Source organism: Tamandua tetradactyla, chromosome 23 (assembly GCF_023851605.1).
Source record: "Tamandua tetradactyla isolate mTamTet1 chromosome 23, mTamTet1.pri, whole genome shotgun sequence".
Taxonomy (NCBI): domain Eukaryota; kingdom Metazoa; phylum Chordata; class Mammalia; order Pilosa; family Myrmecophagidae; genus Tamandua; species Tamandua tetradactyla.
This window is the reverse complement of record NC_135349.1, coordinates 5,031,315-5,046,043: the sequence shown is the minus strand read 5'-3', so window position 1 is coordinate 5,046,043 and position 14,729 is coordinate 5,031,315. Positions and strand designations below refer to the sequence as shown.

The following is a 14,729-nucleotide window of genomic DNA, read 5'->3' as shown; positions in this document are numbered from 1 at the left end:
AACTAGTTGATGTTCTGGAGAGGCTGGGCCCTCTAGGTTTCAGGAGTTATCTGGTCCAGGGACCCACTTGGAAGTGGTAAGTTTCTGGAAAGTAATCCTAGTGTGTGGAAACTTTGTAGAATCTCATCTGAAGCCCTAGGTGTTCTTTAGGGTTGTCAGGAATGGTTTTGGTTGGGGATTGGAAAACCATCATAGGCAGCAATGTCTAACTGAAGCTTGCGTAAGAGTGACCTCCCGAGTTAACTCTCAACTCTATTTGAACTCTCTCAGCCATTGATTCCTTATTTATTACACTTCTTTTCCTCCTTCATGCTCCTTAATCTTTGTCTGTAGGACTCATTGTCTATCCCTGAGACCAAGCCCACTGAGTAAAGAAGTGGTCAGAGAGAAACCTGAATTTCATCCCTTTGCTACATTGTAGGCTTAGAAAACAGATGTCTGGGTCCTTAGGTATGGACGAAAGAAAGAGTGAACATTGGGTCAGGACATCTGAGCTGCCAGAGGACATTGGACTGCTAGAAATGATGGGTGGAAAGTACTGGAGTCCCTGGGGAAATGGTAGAGAGTAGGTGTAGGAAGCAAGGAATGGAATCCAGAAGACTAGGCTTGGGTTCCCATGCCCAGGGCAGGGAGGAGGCAACTGCCTTCAGGGTTGGGGGATGGGGGGTCATCGTAATTCCCTGCTCCAGCCTTGCACTCTGGTCCTCCCCAGGTCCCAACGTGAGCCAGTGGCCTAAATCGAACTGGACAACCCCGCAGGAATTTATAATCCTGGGATTCTCTGGGTGGCCCCAGGAGCTTCGGGAGCTGCTCTTCGCCCTCCTCCTGCCACTCTACCTGGCCACTCTGGCAGGAAACCTGCTCATCCTGGGCTTGGCTATCGTGGACCCTGCCCTGCACACTCCCATGTATTTCTTTCTGGGTGCACTGTCTTCTGTTGAAGTGGCCTACACCCTGGTGCTGACTCCACGCATGCTTGCCGGCTTCCTCCTGCCTCCTGGTGGCCAGGCAGTGGCCCCATCCACCTGTGCTGTCCAGATGGGCCTCTTTGTGGCTCTTGGAGGCTCTGAGTGCCTGCTGCTGGCTGCCATGGCGCTGGACCGCTACCTGGCCATCTGCCACCCTCTCTACTACCCTCAGCTCATGACCACAGGACTCTGCTGGAGCTTTCTGGTCTCCTGCTGCGTGGGTGGCTCTGTTCTAGCATTAGGCCTCACCACAGCCATATTCCAGCTTCCCTTCTGCCATGGTGGCCTCATCAACCACGTCTTCTGTGACCTCCCGGCAGTGCTGGTGCTGGCCTGTGGGAACCGGGAGCTGCAGGAGCACGCTCTGCTGGCCGCTTGCCTGCTGCTCCTGGTGCTGCCTCTGGCCCTGATCCTGCTGTCCTACACCAGGGTGCTGGTGGTCATCCTGGGGGTCGGTGAGGCCACAGGTCGCCGGAAGGCCTTCAACACAGTTGCGTCCCATCTCACTGTAGCTGTGCTCCACTATGGCTGTGCCACGGCCATGTACGCCAGGCCCCTCCACAGCCGCTCCCTGGAGAAGGACAAGCTGGTCTCGCTCATCTACATCAACCTCACACCACTGCTCTACCCAGCCATCTACACACTGCGGAACCGGGACATGCAGGGCGTGCTGCAGCGGGTGGTCAGCCAGAGGACACCAGGTGTGGGCCACCAAGCCGAACTCACCTGAGGCTGGGCGGGATCTCCCCCACTGATGGAAATCTCACCTCACAGACCCAACGCTGGCTCCCCAAGGCCGAATGGACAGAAGTCTTAGCATGGCAGCGTAGGACCTCTGAAGTTAGACCCCAACCTAGTTCTTCTGCTTCTGCAGACACTGAGAACTGGACAATTCTATATGGTGGAGCAGGAGGGAACATCCTGTAGCTTCTAGGCAGTTTAGTAGCCTCCTTGGTCTCTGCACACTAGATGCCAGTGGCTCACCCCTGCCTGTAGCTGTGACAATCAGAAATGTCATCAGACATTGCCAAATGTCCCCTGGCTGAGTGCCGATGCTCTAAAGTTTAGCCACACAGTATCTTATAAAGAGAGATGAGTGTTAATATCTGAGAAGTTTCTATTGGCGTCATTCAGAACAGACAAAAACTGAAAAGAGCAAATGTCCATCAAGGTAAACGTGATATAGATGTGTGATATAAACATGGAAGACGACACAGTAATGAAAAAGAAGGAACTATTGCTACCAACAAAAATATATAATAGGGACAACACAGACATAATATTGAGTTATAAGATGCAAGACAGAATACATACTGTATGGGTCCACTTAAATAAAGGCCAATGTGACTTAATCTATGGTGGTTTACGTCATGAGAGGGGTTACTTGGGGAAAGAATTTGGACTGGGAGGGGCATAAGGGAAATTTCTCGAGCATTAGAAATGTTCTATATCATGAGCTGGGTGGTAGTTACATGAGTATATACATGTGAAATGCCTCATTGAGAGGCACAATTAAGATTTTTGCACTCGAAAACATACGGAATAAAGATGAATAATAGGGGGAACAAACGTTAAAATAAATTTAGAGTGAAATGCTGGTGATCAGTGAGGGGAAGAGGTGGGGAGCACGGTATGTACGCATTTTTTTTCTGTTTTCTTTTTATTTCTTTTTCTGAATAGATGCAAATGTTCCAAGAAATGATCATGATGATGAATATGCAACTATGTGATGTGAATTACTGATTATATAGGTAGAACGGAATGATCAAAAGTTATGAATGTTTGCGTTTGGTGTTTTTTTTTTTTTTGGTATTTAAAATAATTTTTTAAATTAATTAAAAAGAAGATTTGTGCACTCAACTGTATGTAAAATGAACCGCAGCTGAGTCAAACAATTCACACCTGTCCATGCCTTTGCTCATGACGCTTCTTCTGTCTGATAAACACCTTCTCCATTTCCACCTACAAAAAAAAAAAATCCTTTGTATCATTCAGGGCTCAGCGCAGACACCTCATTCTCTGTGCTGCTCTCCTTCTTTCCTCTCCCAGTTATGACTATGATCATTCTAAAATAATTTCAGCATCTGTTTCAACCCCACCCCCAGACACTCCCAAATATGCAATTGGACTGTGAGCTCTTTCAAGCCAGATCTCTGACCCTATTTTTATATTTCAAGATCTATGAACTTGGTAGTTCTTAATACATTCTTTTGACAAAGGAAAAAAACATAGAAAAGGTCTGGGTTGTGCTGGGGTCTCGTGTATGGTCTGTAGACTGACTCTACCAAGAACCACCATGGGCTGAATCCAACCAAGACGAATATCTACAGGGTCGCGTCCTCCTCCGTGTGTTTTTCGACGAGTCAGACCACACTTGGCACCTAAAACAATTTTTTCAAGGAACAGCACTTAATTTTTTGGTATGGAATGCACTTTTCTGGTTTGTTTTGTTTTCTTTTGTTTCTTGGAATGCACTTTTTTAGTGTGGTAAAATACACACCAACTTTTCCATTTTAGCCATTTTAAAGTGCTCACTTCAGTGACATTGAGCATATTTGTGATCTTATACAACCATCACCCACCACCGTCTGGTTCGAGAACTTTTCCACCACCCCAAAGAGAAGCCCCATCTTTGCAGATTGGCCTATGTGAGCACTCTTCTTCAGTGCTTACCTATACAATGAGTTTAGAGAATAGCTCCAGGCCAAAACAGAGGGGCCACCCTAAGCCTGTCTGCACATGAGTCTTTTCTAGGGCCTGTACATGCAGCCCTAGGAATTCCCCCACTTACACAAGTATGCATGTTTCCGCTGCCCTAGGAAAGTTTCCTCTTAGTTCCAATCACGGCACTGTATATCCTACAGCCAGCAGCCCCTTGTTCTGGGTAGCCACTTGGCTGCTCCCCCTCAGCCTTCTGTAGGAGAGCTCTGTGAGCTGCCTTCTACTCACAAGGGCATGTTCTGGGGTGGCGAGTCCCTCCGCCACCACCAGACAGACTGCGCCAGACACACGTTCCCAGTACGTGCCCGAGGGTTACTCAGCTCCCTCTGGAACCAAGGCCATAGGCCAGATCTGGGGGCGCAGGCAGCACCATGCTGAGCCAGTGGGGAGCAGAGGACTGGTTGGCCGGGGCACTGTGAGATCCTCCTGCTTTAAGAAGCCTTTTTCTTGGTTGGGCGCTTGCCTTGTTACTGCAGTCCTTTAACTGCTCTCTGGAGCTTTGAGAAAGATGTTTCTGCCAGTTCCTCCTGGTTGCTCATAACGTGTGAGGGGGACAGAGACCCAAACTGTCTCACTTTGCCATCGCAGTTGGAGCAGGGTACTCCAACTGTTATTTTCTGCCCCAAGCAGCAGTGGCTTGTCCATTTGTCTTTCAGTGCTTTGGGAAAATGTTCTACTTACAGCCGCTCTACTCTGAGTCAGCTGAAACAAAGGGGAACCCCTTAGGGGAATCCCAGTAAGAGCAAAACAGACAAACACAGTTCATGGGAACACTGCCCACTCCTGCTTCTGAACCAAGCACCTCCACGGGGAATGTGGGCAGTTAGTTGCATGTGCTAAAATGCCACCTGCATCTCCTGTGTTTCCGTGACCTTTCTCCTGGTTGATCGTCCACTTGATTGCTGTGAACCTTTGACTAACTCCCAGAATTCTGATAAAGCTGTTTCCTACAGTTTTTTGCCAGGATTTTCTGTTTCTGGGGAGGAATGCCCCCCCAATTCCCTGTTCCTCCATTTTCACTCTCTATGCAAGGCATTTTGATATTTCCTTTTTTCCTCCACTTCACTAAAAGATATCCACACTGGTTGAGACCACTCAAAGTGCTTTCAAACCCAAATGTGTTATGGAGACAACTCTACAGGGAGGGATGTAGAAATGATATTACAGGGTCATCAGATATATGTTTCAACTTTATTTCATATTGCTCTCTGAAATGGATTTATCGATTACAATCTCCCCAGCAGTGGACATGATTAGCTTTCACCCACATCACTGTCCACAAACTCTTTTGTCAGACTGGAAGTTTTGCCAGTCTGGTGTCTGATAAATGCCTTTCCTTGAGGTGTGAGTTCACATTCTTCTGATTATTTGTAAGACTGCATACCTTTCCAAAACTGTGTCAGGTTTTAGGTTTCCTCTCCAGTTAACTGTTTGTCCATGTTTCTCTTGAGATGTTTGTCCTTTTCTAACTTATTTATAGAGCTCTAAATATTCTGGCTATGAATCCTTTTATACTTATAAGCATTTTGGCCATTCCCATTCTCTCTCTCTCCCTTCTTCTCTCTCTTTCGGAGCTTGGTGATCGGCAGTTGGCTGGATTAGATGCAATGTACCCAGCTTTCCAAGGCATCCTTCAAAGAATTTTACCCAAGGTCTGTGGCCTAGTTATTTGATCAAGACAATATTTTCACAAGGTAACTTGTTCTGGGGAGCCCATGTTTGGCAGACATTGACAGACCACTTCCTACTTGCCTCATCTCTGCCCTCCAATTGGGCCCCCACTTTGGAGGCTCTTCTTTTAAAAATATTTTTATTGACTTATCTTCACACACATACCATCTATACATGGTGTACAATCAGTGACTCATAACAGCATCACATAGTTGTGTATTCATCACCATGATCATTTTTAGAACAGATGTATCACTCTAGAAAAAGAAATAAAAAGACGAAAGAATAAACTCATACATCCCATACCCCTCACCCCTCCCTCTTACTAACTACTAGTATTTTAATCTACCCAATTTTTTACACTTTATGCCCTCACCTATTGTTTATTTTTTAATCCTTATATTTTTACTCATCTGTCCATACCCTGGACAAAAGGAGCATCAGACACAAGGTTTTCACAATCACACAATCACACTGTAAAAGCTATACAGTTATACAGTCATCTTCAAGAATCTAGGTTACCCACAATGAGATATTATCTCACACCCACCAGAATGGCCATTATCAATAAAACAGAAAACGACAAGTGCTGGAGAGGATGTGGAGAAAGAGGCACACTTATCCACTGTTGGTGGGAATGTCAAATGGTGCAACGACTGTGGAAGGCAGTTTGGCGGTTCCTCAGGAAGCTAAGTATAGAATTGCCATATGAGCTGGTAATACCATTGCTAGGTATCTACTCAGAGGACATGAGGGCAAAGACACAAACGGGCATTTGCACACCAATGTTTATGGAAGCATTCTTTACAATTGTGAAGAGATGGAAACAGCCCAAATGTCCATCAGCAGACGAGTGGCAAAACAAGCTGTGGTATATACATGCGATGGAATATTATGCAGCTGTAAGACAGAATAAAGTCATGAAGTATGTAACAACATGGATGGAACTTAAGGACATTATGCTGAGTTTAATTAGCCATAAACAAAAGGACAAATACTGTACGGTTTCACTGATATGAACTGACATTAGTGAATGAACTTGGAGAATTTCAGTTATGAACAGAGACCATCAGGAGATAGAAATAGGGTAGATATTGGGTAATTGGAGCTGAAGGGATACAGATTGTGCAACAGGACTGATTGTTAAAATTCAGAAATGGATAGCACAATACTACCTAACTGTAATACAGTGTTAGAACACTAAATGAGGGAGGAGGCCTGGGGGCACAAATGAAATCATAAGGAAAGATAGACAATAAAGACTGAGATAGTATAATCTAGGAATGCCTAGAGGGCATAATGATAGTGACTAAATGTACAAATTTTAAAGTGTTTTGCATGAGGAAGAACAAAGGAATGTCAATACTGCAGGGTGTTGAAAACACATGGTAATTAATATTTTAAAACTTTAACTTATGTGTGAGATGAAAGCAAAAAATGTTTATTTTGTACAAAATTTATATTTTGGCTAGTGAATTTCCTGTTATAACTTATGTGGACAGCTTAATTGAACACCATAAGTACATGGAACCTTGAGTAGGGCATGAGATTTTGTAGGTTTGTTCAGAGTGATGCCTTAAAAAATCCCAGAAGGATTTGAACAGTGAATAAAAAACCATTTGCAAAGTCCCCTTGGGGGAATTGTGAGAAAGGGGGGAAATTCAACTTCTCCAAGTGGAGAATTCTTGATATTCTCACAAGCAGCGGGGACAACCAAAGCAAGAGACTGAGCCCCCAATCTTGGGGTTTGTTCATATGAAACTTAACCCCACAAAGAATAGGTCAGGCCTACTTAAAATTAGGTCTAAGTGTCACCTCCAAGAGAACCTCTTTTGTTGCTCAGATGTAGCCTCTCTCTCTTAGCCAACATGAAAAGCAAACTCACTGCCCTCCCCCGTCTACATGGGACATGACTCCTACGGGTGTGAACCTTCCTGGAAACGGGGGACAGAAATCCTAGAATGAGCTGAGACTCAGCACCAAGGGATTGAGAAAAACTTCTCATCTGAAAGGGGAAAGGGAGAAATGAGACAAAATAAAGTGTCAATGGCTGAGAGATTCCAAACAGAGTCAAGAGGTTATCCTGGAAGCTATTCTTATGCATTAAATATGTATTGTTGCTTCCTATGAAACTGAGCTTGAAGGATATTAAGGAATGATGAGAAAGAGAGAGAGAGAGACTGAAAGAAACAAAGAGACAGAAGGGATCAGGGGGTCTGAAGCTTAACCTTAACAAACAACAGACAACTTGATTCTGAACCAGATCCTGCTTATATATTGCAGGGTAACAAAAGGCATGCCTGCATTTCCTGAGGAAACAAAGTACTTAACTTTCTTCATACTTAAGGTAACTATTTGGGGGTAAACAAGCATTTTGTTCCTCCCAGACTGTTCCAAACAAAGCAAGTAACAATCTCCTCAGTTTCTTGCCCAAGCAGAGATGCCAGCTGCTCCCAACAAATTCTGCAGGTCTTGGTTTAACCCTTTGGCTCCTACAATGTATCACCTTTTTAGTTAAGGTATAACATAGAGGCTGGAGGGAACTGCCTGAAAATGTAGAGCTGTGTTCCAGTAGCCATGTTTCTTGAGGATGATTGTATAATGATATAGCTTTCACAATGTGACTGTGTGATTGTGAAAACCTTGTGTCTGATGCTTCTTTTATCTACCTTATGGACAGATGAGTAAAATACATGGATTAAAAATAAATAAATAATAGGGGGAACAAATGCCAAAATAAATTTAGTAGATTGAAATGCTAGTGATCAGTGAATGGGAGGGGTAAGGGGTATGGTATGTATGAAATTTTTTTCTGTTGTCTTTTTATTTCTTTTTTCTGAATTGATGCAAATGTTCTAAGAAATTATCATGATGATGAATATACAACTGTGATGAAATAAAAGAGTACTCATATTGTATGTTGACTGCTTCTGTTAATAAAAATTAAAAAAAAAAAAGGAATCTAGGTTACTAGAACACATCTCAACAGTTTCAGGTACTTTCCTCCAGCTATTCCAATGCACCATTAACTAAAAAAAAAAGGATATCTATATAATTCGTAAGAATAACCTCCAGGGTAATCTCTCAACTCTGTTTGAAATCTCTCAGCCACTGAGACTTTATTTGGCCCAGAGGCCCACTTTAATGCCAGCGTTGACCACTCACCCAGACACCAATCCCTCAACACCAATAATTATCAGCCTGGCCCTGCACGCTCCCAGCTAGGCCTTCACTACTCACATTTTGGAAACAAAATCACTCCAGGACACCAAGGTGTCCAGACCCCAGCAGGACTGGGCCCGGTGGCAGGACCTCCCGGGGAACCTCACTGGCTAACCCAGCAGTTAGTAGCTGGCTCCTCTGTAGTGAAAGCAACCACAGGAGATGTGCCAGATGGGGCTCAATTCCCAGTGGCCAGTTGCCTCCTTCTAGATGGCAGGGTGACTACACTGGCCCTTCTGCTATCTTCTGGGGCCACCTGCTCTGCCCTTAGATGCCTACACTGGACTCCCAATGCCCTACCTAACCAAACATGCCAACAGGAACTCTGCTGCTCAGCCAAACAGACCCTAGCTGAGACAGCCCCTCAGATTTAGCTTGCACTCGAATTTTACCCCAGGATCTGACTAATTTACAGCCCCTTGGGAAAGATTTTTAGGTTGCCTATAACATTTACAAGCTGGATTCCATTGTGCTCCCAGGAAACAAACTTTGTGGTCAGGCTCCAGAAGCACAGCCCAGATGGTTTAGTGTTTGCTCAAACTATGCCCCCAGAAAATCCCTAAAAGCTAACAGAGATATATAAATCTAATTTCCAGGTAAAGAGATGCAAAAAGCTCTTCCAAATTGCTCAAGTTTTCTTTAAAAGTACAGCTCCTAAAGCCAGAAGCTCCAAACAACCTGCGTGATTGGCCACGTGGGAAGTTATTTCCTGGACACAGACAGATGCATTGCCCAGCCAAGCAGCTTGTTGGAGATGACATCGCCTCAGATGACATCATCCCAGCCCACACACTCCTCATTGGAGGTACCCCCACTGTTCATGACACAAAAGGTCCCCTTTCTTAATCCCACCGTTACAGGAATCACTGCACTGCTACGTGTGACAGGAGTAGCAGCTGGGATGGCCAGTCTGGCCAAACAAACTCAAGTTATTTAAGTGAACAGACAAATGTCAGTCACAGTAGACTCCTTTGCCCAAAAGGAATATATGACCCCAAATTGACCTAATCAAAGATAAGATTCATTGGCCCATATGGTACTAGATAATAATAAACTGACACTTGATTACCTTTTAGCCACACATACCCTGGATAAAAGGAGCATTGAGTTACACTCAATCAGTGGAACTTCTGGCTACATGCAGGTTAAAATACTAAACTCATCTCCACGATTCTACAACATCTAAAGAAAGATATTCACGTTTTTTCATTTATCACCAGGTTATACAGCAAATACCACTAGCCTTTAAATCTTCTATTTTCTTGGTTATCCTCAGATAAATGGACAAGTTGACTTAGAAAGGGTGGTGAGGGATTACGTTTCATTATAATGGGAGTCTGGGGTGATTTAATTTTAATCCCCTGCTGCACCCATCTTGTAAGTACTTGATTCCTAATCCTTGTAAGTATCCTCCACTATACAGTTCTCCTCTACACAAGTATCTATAATCACACTCAAAGAATCACCAGACACTCCCTCCAGGATTGGAATATTAAAGCATCCCAGGGGCAACTGAATAAAGCATGTTTTCTAGCTTCTATAAATTGATGCTCCCAGGTGATCAAGCTCTACCTATACATCATTACTTTTAGAGAATTCTAACCCCAGTCTGCTTATAAGTAAACAATCTCAAACTCAGAGGTCTAGTGGTGATGAAGCCCCTCAACTTTCATTCATCTGGGAATATCTTAACATTGCCCCACCCCCATTTCTGAGACACAGTTTTGCTAGACACAGAATTCTTGATTAGAAATTTTTGTTTGTTTGTTTTCAGCACTATAAATATGTCTTCCCATTGCCTTCATGCCTCCATGGTTTCCAGTGAGAAATAGGCAGTCAATCTTATTGTGACTCCCTTATATGTGACATATTGCTTCTCTCTTACAGCTTTCAGAATTCTCAATCTTTGTCATTTGAAGTTTGATTATAGCATGGCGTAATGTGGGTCTATTTGGGTGTATTAGTTAGGGTTCTCTAGAGAAACAGAATCAACAGGGAACACTCGCAAATATAAAATTTATAAAAGTGTCTCACATGACCGTAGGAACGCAGAGTCCAAAATCCGCAGGGCAGTCTGTGAAGCCGACGATTCTGATGGAGGGTCTGGACAAACTCCATAAGGAGAGGCTTGCCAGCCAAAGCAGGAAGGAAGAGCCTGACACTTCTAAATCCTCCTTAAAAGGCTTCCAGTGATTAGATTAAGCACCATTCATTGCAGGAGACACTCCCCTTGGCTGATTACACATGGAATCAGCTGTGGATGCAACTGACATGATCATGATCTAGTTCTATGAAATGTCCTCATTGCAACAGATAGGCCAGCACTTGCCCAACCAAACAGGTACCACCACTTGGCCAAGTTGACACATGAACCTGACCATGACATTGGGTTTATCCTGGTTAGAGTTCACTGGGTGTCTTAGAGGCATATATTCATGTCTTTTGTTCAATTTGGGAACATTTCAGTCCTTATTTCTTTGAATATTCTTTCTTCCCCTTTCTCTCTTTTCCTTTCGGGACTCCCATAATACATATATTAGTGCACTTGATTGTGCTTCACAGGTGCCTCAGGCTCTGTTCAGGTTTCTTCTTTCTTTCCTTTTTCTCTCCTTAGATAGATGATTTCACTTGTCTTATCTCCAAGTTCACTGATTTTTTTCTTCTGCAAGTTCCAATCTGCTGTTGAATTCCTCTAGGGAATCCTAATTTCTGCTACCCTAGTCTTCAACGCTACTTAGTTCCCTTTCATAATTTCCACCTCACCATTGATATTCCGTGTTCATCTATCATTTTCCTGATATCCTTTAGCTCTTTGAGCATGATTAGGACCATGTTTTCCTTCATTTTGGGGGTTTTGGGGGGATCATCATCAGAATGACCAAAGTCTGAGCCTCCTCATTGATGGTTTCTAATGCTTTAACCTCCTCCTTTGCCTGGGCCATCACTTCCTGTTTCTTTGAATGTTTTTAAATCTTTTGTCGAAATGAGGATATTTTAATATTTCAATGTATTATTCCTGGAATTTAGACTGTGCAGCCTCTGCTCCTTAAGCTTGAATCCAGCAACTATTATGATAGAATTTTCCTTGAATGCTTGGAGCTAACAGAAAACAAATAAATAAAAGAAGGGGAAAAAAAGAAACACCTTTCCAAGTCTTTTCAGATTGTCCTGTATGAGTATTCTTCTTCAGTTTATTTATACAATGAGTTTACAGAGTAGCTCCAGGCCAAAGCATAGGGACCTCCCTGGTCCTTTCTGTACATGCATGTGTCTTGTTTTGGAATGTGCATTTGGCCCTAGGAATTCCCTATTTACACAGCTGTGAATATCACCTCTTCCCAAGGAAACACTTTCCTCATGTCCCAGGCTCTGCACTGTATATCAAACAGTCAACAATCCCTTGCCCTAGGTAGCCACTAGACTCCTCTCCCAGAGCATTCTGTGGGACAGCTCTGTGAACTGCTTTGCACATGCAGGGCAAGTTCTGGGACAGTGAGTCCCGCAGGCCACCACCGGACAGATTGGACCAGACATACGTGCTCCCAGTATGTACACAAGGGTTACTCTGCTCCCTCTGGAAATGGAACCAGGGATCCACACTGGGATTGCAGGCCAGCTCCACGCCAATCTAGTGAGGGGTGGGACTGGGGAGCCAAGCCGGGCATCTGGAGATGCTATCGTTTTTAAGTAGGCTTTTTCTTGATTTGTGCCTGCTGTGATATTGCAGTCCTTTGTTTTATGGAGCTTTGAGAAAGATGTTTCAGCCAGTTCTTGCTGTTGTTCAAAGCTTTTATGGGGAGACCAAGTCCTAAAGCTGTTCACTCATCTCACTATCTTAATCAGGGCTGGCCCATTTCATTCACTTTCACTATTCCAATTACCTGTGATTGTAATTGCTTGTAATAGACACACAACCTTTTGCTTTATACTAAAAGATTCAGAGATCTTGCCAAAGAAGTCTGGGGTGACCAAATATAATGCAAAAATGAAATCACAGCCCCAAATCCTAGCAGGCAGTAATTTGCCCCAGAACCAGCATTCTCATTTTAACACCATTCTTTAATTATTCCGGACAACTGCCACTGTCCTCAATCTTGTGGATCAGACTGGATATGCCACCCATCACCAGACCCCCATAAAAAAACCTCTGGAATATTGCTGCTTTCGTGAGACCATAGGGAATTATAGCCAGTTGCATTTCCGCTAACTCCTACATGGACAACTACCTGCAACAAATGAACCCATAACTTTGTATTGGTGTCCCTCTGTTGAGATTGACTTGTGTGCCCCAGAAGAGACAGGTGTGAGTCCTGATTCCCAGTCCTGGGGTTGGAACCCATTTATAAATAGAGGACCTTTGACGATGTTATTAGTTAAGATGCACCTAAGCTGAAGGAGGGTGGGCCTTAATCCAATATGGCTGAGGTCCTTACAGCAAAGGAAATTGGACATGGGAGAGGAAGCGACAAGTGTTACCAAGTAAAAGAGGTAGAGATGCATTTACAAATCAGAGAGCACCAAGGATTGCAGTCAAGCTACCACAGGAACACTGCAGACTTCAGAAAAAACATGGCCTGCTGATACTTGATGTTGGACTTACAGCTTCCAAATTTGTGAGGCAATAAACTCTTCATGTTTAAGCCAACCAGTTCAGGGTATTTGTCATACCAGCCTTAGAAAACTAAGACACACACCCTCCTTCCCAGAAAAAGAACCAATTGCTACAATCTATTGATCAGACCCTAGAAAATTCTAAACTTGAATTTCATAACCTTCATTGGGCCAAATATTTGCCCCCTGGAAGAGACGAATAGAGATTCCATATATTATTCAGCTAAGGTAAGTCCTTGGTTCCTACCTCATGCTGTGAGCATTGCTTTTCTTCCTGGATCTCCACGTGCCCCTGCAGGATACTACTTCTTTTGTAAACAGGATGCCTGGGCTTGTTGGCTTCAGGCTAATACCTCATGCACTTTGAGAACAGTATATGGAACAATATCATCAAAAACATGGTGATGTAAACAGCTACTGAAAATCTCACTTCAGAGAGTCAGAGAAAAAAAGAGGACAAATCACACTTGTTTAGAACTCTGGAAGAAGTTATAGACTGGAGAGGGATCCAAAAAATGCTGAATTGAAGAAAGAGAAAATATAGGAAAATTCCATCCTGAGCCGGCCAGTCCCCTCCCCTCCCCCTCACTCAGTTCACAGGAAGTACACAGAAGCAGCAGCCAAGTAGCCAGGCAGAAAATACCCAAATCAGCTGTTTGGTGACCTGGGGGACAGGACAGTGAGGGACGAAGAACCTGAGAAAACATAGACAGAGACTGTGTTTCCAGCCCTGGGTCCTGGTGTCCATCCCCCACCCTTGAGAGAAACAGCAACAGGCAGCCTGACCCTCGATTAGGGAAGGCAGCAGACTGGGGCAGCTGGGGAAGTCCTCTGCCACAAATACAGTGGAGGACACAGCCCCACGGTGAGCAAAGAAACGGCACAGAAACTCAACAGTTACAACCCTCCCCATTCAGATGCAGCCAGGCTCCAAGAGGTAAACAGCTTCTGAGGACGATTACGTTGCCAAGCAGCACCATCTGCTGGGCAGGCTGGAAAGTGCAGGGGAACTGCAGGGCTTTTCAGACCCTCTCCAGACCCTATCCCAGACTCACTGGAACTGGTCTACACCCCCTGCACAGGAACCCAACCCTGTTTTGGCTGAGAAATATGGATGAGCCAACTATCAAAGCAGTGCCCTAAAACAAACACAGGCCTTGTTGGGCAGCAAAAGCAGAGCACTCCCAGGCCGGCTGCTAGCTAGGGATGGTGAACCTCTCAGTCCCCCAACCTGAGTCTTTCCACACGGGAGCCTGGGAATCACCAGACACACTGTGCCCACAGGTGGCAGAGGGCGTTCTCAGCCAAGGTACATAGCGCCCACCCCCTACCTCTGGAGTTGATGGCTTCTGGGGCACATAGAGACCTAATGCCTTTCTAGATTGCTGCCTCATTAGGTCCTGGCTCAGTGGACTGCTACAGTCAGGGAGATGTGGGGCTGTCTGGAAGAGGTAGCCCAAGAGCATCTTCCCCTGAGAAGACAGGAGAAGTGCAGTCTGGAAAACTGCTTTCCTGCCCAGTCCCCAACGGACTTCA

The 14,729-nt window shown here is 44.5% G+C and overlaps 1 protein-coding gene across 1 annotated transcript; it reads left to right on the top strand.

Moving 5' to 3' along the window:
• Nucleotides 1-555: 555 nt before the first annotated feature.
• LOC143666650 (olfactory receptor 10AC1-like) lies at nt 556-1,698 on the top strand. The gene has a single exon (XM_077140270.1). It carries the CDS (start codon nt 556-558, stop codon nt 1,696-1,698), a length of 1,143 nt encoding a protein of 380 aa, XP_076996385.1.
• The last annotated feature ends 13,031 nt before the right edge of the window (nt 1,699-14,729 follow it).